The sequence below is a fragment of the Acyrthosiphon pisum genome, chromosome A1, assembly GCF_005508785.2.
Source record: "Acyrthosiphon pisum isolate AL4f chromosome A1, pea_aphid_22Mar2018_4r6ur, whole genome shotgun sequence".
In the NCBI taxonomy this organism is placed as follows: Eukaryota; Metazoa; Arthropoda; class Insecta; order Hemiptera; family Aphididae; genus Acyrthosiphon; species Acyrthosiphon pisum.
Window position 1 is genome coordinate 73974120 of NC_042494.1, and position 6271 is coordinate 73980390.

At 26.9% G+C, this 6271-nt stretch overlaps 1 protein-coding gene across 1 annotated transcript in view; it reads left to right on the plus strand.

Annotated features, from left to right (window-relative positions):
* Positions 1-6271, plus strand: part of LOC100162040 (GAS2-like protein pickled eggs) — a 28669-nt gene that overhangs the window by 7971 nt on the left and 14427 nt on the right. Inside the window, exons 3-4 of the mRNA XM_001942993.5 lie at positions 4951-5229; positions 5310-5537. Coding sequence (XP_001943028.2) covers positions 4951-5229; positions 5310-5537 — 507 coding nt within the window. The remainder of the gene's footprint in view (positions 1-4950; positions 5230-5309; positions 5538-6271) is intronic.

The following is a 6271-nucleotide window of genomic DNA, read 5'->3' on the forward strand; positions in this document are numbered from 1 at the left end:
TGCTCCGTCCATTTATTGATGGTCTCCATTATGTGTTTAAAACACCATAATGGATTAATGGCCCTTATATTCTACCGGAGTAAATAAAGAAAATTGACAAATAATCCATGTACTTATTCATACCAGTTGTTTTATTATGATTATTATTAAATTCATAAACATCTTTCCACGTTGAACTACTTTGATTAACAGGATTTTAGGGTAGTGTTATGGTTCGTTTTCTCTTATGCATTATAATAATATTATTAATATTATCAGTTTTAAAATCGTATACATGTATTATTATTGTTTATTGAAATAATGCATTTTGTTGACATAATCCACTGTAGTTATGCATAAATTGCATACAATTTATTGATATAATATGCAATATTCCCTCAATGCTCGATGATGTGTACTATTTTGATGTTATCTCTAAAGAGTAGACCGTACTGTATATACGGCTGTACAAGTCATTAGTATATTATACGTGTCACCCAACCATATTGCATTGTTCTTATTTTCATTTTAAAGACATTTAAACTTAGGATAGCATTTTATCGCGTTATATATAAACAGCTTATTATTTTATAGTGGTTGTAATATTTATTCGATATGTATAATAACTTAGAAATGATGTTATACCTAACATAATGTAACAACTAGATCGGATATTACATCTAACGATATCTGCAGCATGTTCCAATGCCAATAAAAGTAGTATCTTAGAAAAATCCTTGGCCAATACTACATAGTTCTGTACATTTTATAAAGATAATTTTAACTTTTTTTTAAATTATAATTTTATAAAATTGAATGTCTTATTGTCTTTTTATTCATTATTTAGTGAATTCAAAATACTAAAATTAATTCTTTCTTATTTTAAATTAAAAACAAATAGGTACTTTCTTTAAAAATGAATAGGTCTAGTTTAGTTTATAGAAATATGTTTGAATTGTTATTCAAGTTCAAAATATTTTGTTTTCCGTTCCCATGGTTTCATAATTTTTTTCTTACAAAGCATGACCGAACTCCGGAAATGTTATACCGTATAACTGATGAGTGATGGTTTTCGTATCTCTTAGAACATAGATTTTTAATTATCATTTAGCAACACATGTACAGTTGGATAATAATTACCAAAGAATACAGTGATAAAAGTGTATGTATATAAACAACAATAAATAAAAACCTATTTCAGCTAACGGAACTTTTATCAACAAAATTATAATTATTACCATGTTACTCAATTCTTTTAAATTTATTCAACTAAATAATTATTATGTTTGGTTTTAAATTTTCATACATTTAAATTTATATTTTGTATTTTTGAAATAATGTTAATTTTTTACTTAACGGTATACGTGAGTACGTGACCAATGAACCTTATGCGGGTGTCTTTCATGCACATTAGAAATGTTTTCGGACATACTAAATCGGGTCAAAATGAATGGTTATAGTATGTCAAACTAGCGTGATACAATGTACACGATGATTTGCAAATTATATTCAAGTGTAAAGGTCGAAAAGAAATCTAGTAAATAAATAACATTATGTTTGGGAGGTCAAAAACCATAGAAAGTATACATTTCAGATATTTTATATTATAATATCTATTATCATAAAATACCTAGGAAGGTATATTAAATGATAAATCCAAAATTTTAAGCAACTACTAATATAAATGATTTAGTTATTTTATTAAAAAACCAAAAGATATTTAGCCAATAACAAAAAAAAAAATTACTAATTATTATAATATTATATATAATTAAAATTAGTCACAGTAATATAGGTAATAATCTAATATGTTGACATAATATATAATGGTCTTATGGTTAATGGTATTTGTAAATTAATTATTCATTACATTTTATTTTTACTTCTTACCAATTATTATTACCTCAGCCCGACGCGTTGGAACGTAAATACAAAACTGCTATTCATTCATAACGAGTATAAAGTCTTGCATAAAATTACTATAGTCTAATCCGAGTCTATAATAAATTCTCTACGAACGTAATTTATTTAATAAATTCGGTTTATAAGACTGCAGTAAATTATTTATTACAGTGAGTTATTGAAAAATGTATGTGTAAGCTACTCATTTTATACGCCATGCCCACTACTCAGTACGCCACTATATAATTATAGATTAGGTACTGAGATCTTTATCCGTTTTCGTTTATAATATACTTATTTAACTATTTATTGAGGATAATCTTGATTACTCTTCATGATTCCATCATACTTAGATTATTTATTGCGTTATGTTTTTTTTAACATAGATATGTGTTCGTGCTGGATACAACTTTTTTTTCCAACCGATTTTTTTGCGTAACGCAAATCAATAAAAAAAAAAATAATAAAATAAAACATATTAAAAATCAATCGATAACTTTAAATTTATTAAATCCCTAACAAAACCTAGCATGCTTTTATAGATATTTTTCCTCTACACTATACCTAAAAACATATCTATGATTCCTCAATTCTCCTTGCAGAGGAAAAATATCTATAGTAACATATTAAATTTTTTTTATATACCTAATATATAAATATATTAATACAATGTATTTATTTTCCTACTTAGTTTATTTTTGGTTTTTGGCAAAAACTAAAATGTAAGAAGTTGCTTATGAAAATGGAAATAATTAATGACGGGAAATAAATTATTTCGATTCGTTTTGGTTGTCGCGCGTAAGGACATTACGCTGGTTATTTTCAGTCTATTGGAAAGCGGTCATACCTATCTTTCGATTGACCAAAGCAGATGGGAAATATTATATAGTTTGGGTGAAACGAAAACGATATAACCGCTTATTTATAGAGAAATAGAAAACAGCGATACTTTCAACGCAAGTTGAATTCAGATTAACATTTTTGCTGCGTAAATGGCTACGGTTGATTATTTTTGCAATTCGATTTGCTCTACATTGTCTTTTTTTCACTGCCATTCTGAAATTATATATGCGTGGACGTTTTCTATAACTGAATATAAATCATAGAATAATATAGTGTAGTTCTTTAGTTTTGAAAAGAAATATCTCCGTTCGTCAATGAGTAAACTCTAGGATATTAGTAGTCATCATAACGATGTTAACATAACGAACACCGATAATAATATAATATAGGTACTTGCAAAGCTATAGGTTGGTTTCATAATATTCTGTATTTAAATACATAATATTATATTTATTACACTATGTCTATATTATTATACAATAAATGTTTTTATAGACTGTCGACTGTCACGTACTTACGTGTAAAAAAAAAATAATTTATATTTCAACTTGTATAGATCATAGTTACATTCAAGAAATCACACTATTCACATTTTTATTTTTATTTTTACGAAAAATATATGTGGGTATAGTTGATTTATTAGGTAAAATTTTAAGTACTTTACTATACCTACATAATAATTATTTAGAGTTATCTTTGCAATTTTTGTAAAAAAAAGTTCTCATATGTTTGTACTACTAGTTTATACTATTAGTTTAATGGTTGATTATGATTTGTTATTATTGTATCCTAACCTTGATTTTATATTTTATTATCCAAAAAAAAAAAATAATAATAAATATCTTAAAAAAATATTATTTATTATATATTTTATGGTTATAAAACTATTACTCTGGTTAAAAGTTCACGAGTACCTACTTAACGACATACGTGGATTAGGGCGAAAATAGGTGTAGAAGCCTTTTTAAATTTAGCCTTGCTTTAATAACAATGGACTGACCTAAATAAATTTCTTACATTGGATACATTTAATTTTTCTAACGAAGTTATAATATACAAAAGTATATAAAAATATTAACATATTTTTCAATTGTTTGATAATCAATAAATTAAAAAATAATTGATATTTAGCTTGTAATAAATACAACACCATTGTTATATCCAAGAAACTTTACACTCATGGTTTATTATTTCATACCTATATTGTATATTAATAAATAAAACTGTAAGTAATGCCGAATAATGGAGTGAATTATATTTTGATTTGAAAAATGTTTTGTACTATCATAGATAAATTGTGAGCAATTTGTATGCATATGTGGACTTGCAGGAAATATATTTATATTATGATTTAACCTAAGTATAGGTAGTCTTTCTGAAATTTGTTGGATTTAGTGTTTACTGATGTGACAAAGATTCGTTCAATATTCATTATAATTTAGGAACATTGTCAGCATACGCAATTGTTTCCATCTATGTTCTACTGAATTACACAATTGATTAAGTACAATTACGGTTAACGTATTCAATATACAGAAGATATTGAACTGTTGTTGAATAGGTATACTTTAGTAATATGTGTCAAGTCTAGTTAACACTGAATGTATATTTCGCGCGTTTTTTTGTATTTAACTGTACTCTCTCGTCTGTAGGTACTCTGTTGCAAACCTGCACTGATGACTATCAATATATAGTGAATGCTAAAAAACCAACGGTTTGGAGCAATAAGTATCACTATTTTAATAATCGCCCTTGACATGCAAAAACTGGAACATGGTTAGGCTCATCTATAATTTTGATACTTTTTTATTTACAATAACAACGTAGGCGTCAAATCGAAACTAATAATTTGACTATCTGATTGACGGAAAATTATAGACATAACTGCGTAGTATTGTTTATTTTATACTTTATATATTATGTATGTTAATATACCTACATATCTTATTATAATTATAGTTGCTGACTTCTAAAAAAATTAACTAAACATACATACTCAATATAAAAATGTAATATTTTAGTCATTCTAAAACATACTACATTAATAGCTATCTTAACCTAGGTATACCTATCTAATTTAAATTGCTGACAATGTTTGATACGTCATTACGTCATGATGAAACCAAATATATAAAATACACTATTATTTAATTTATAAATAGGTATGTTAGCTAAAGACTAAAGTAAATTAAAATCCTTAACATAATGTTTAATTTTTTTTTGTAGCATTCAAACTGTGTAAGGAACTATGCAGAGGAACACGTGAATCGAAGGCAAGCGGCTGGGAAATCTAATATAAGCGGCATTGCGAGCATAGTTCTTCAATTACCAGCTGTACGATATTTACCCGGCGCTAAAGGTGGTACGTTTTTTGCTAGAGACAATGTTTCCAATTTCATAAATTGGTGCAGAAACGGACTTGGCGTGTTCGAGTGTTTGCTGTTTGAAACAGATGATCTTATAATGCGAAAAAATGAAAAACACGTGATATTGTGTTTATTAGAGGTAAAATTGTATTGAACAAAAAAGTTAAAAAAATATATTAATATTAATAAATAAAATAATTGTTTTATGGTTTTTTTTAGGTCGCTAGACGTGGTGCTAGAGTTGGTGTACCAGCTCCGATGTTAGTACAAACTGAGTTAAGACAGATTGATCGGGAAATCGCTGCAGATAAAAAGTATGCTCAATTTTCACAAGGAACTGACTTCAATGATGGCGACGATACAGATTTGAGTGACGGCGAAGACCTAACTGAATATGCGCCATTGCCTCAAATTGTTACTAACGATTTAAAAAGTTTAGATGAAATGGTAAGTGTGAAAAAAGAGATATTTAATGAATAATTAACAATATTTTATGAAAGGAATTTAGATCGGTATTGTATATTTATTATAAAATAGAATTCATTGCTACTTGTTAGTTGCTACCTCATGGATACCTACTTAAACTATACATATATATTCTATAGTCTATACGTTATAATATATACCTTATTATATAATATAAGACCTAATAATATTCTATCTATTTAACCGTATAATGATATTAAGTGTGTTAAACGTAGTATTAGAAAACGATCCTTCGATTTATCTTGCATGTCAGAAGAACTAAAACATGAATTGTTCATAATCATAATAATATAATATGTAACCACAATTTTATATTCGTTCTACGCATTGATATAAGGTTAATATTGCATTTACTCATATTGAGAAAAGTACTGCGTTATTGTATGATAAAACCACAAAAAGTATCGAAAATATTACTTACTGAACTGAGAAATATACAATATACTTTTGTTATTGTAAGATATCTGATAGTGTAGTCCCCTGCTGTAGCTGTATGAATAATTTAATAGAGTAACGGAATTAAGGGGATTCGATACCGTGATTTTCTGTTTTCGTCTAACACACGCGTGGCATAGTATTTTGGACGTGTTTTTTGCCAAACATACCTATTGATCTAATGAAGTGATAAGAATTCTGAAAACAGATTTGAATTCGTCATCAAGTCTACTTAAAATCGACTTTCCCACATTTTTGAT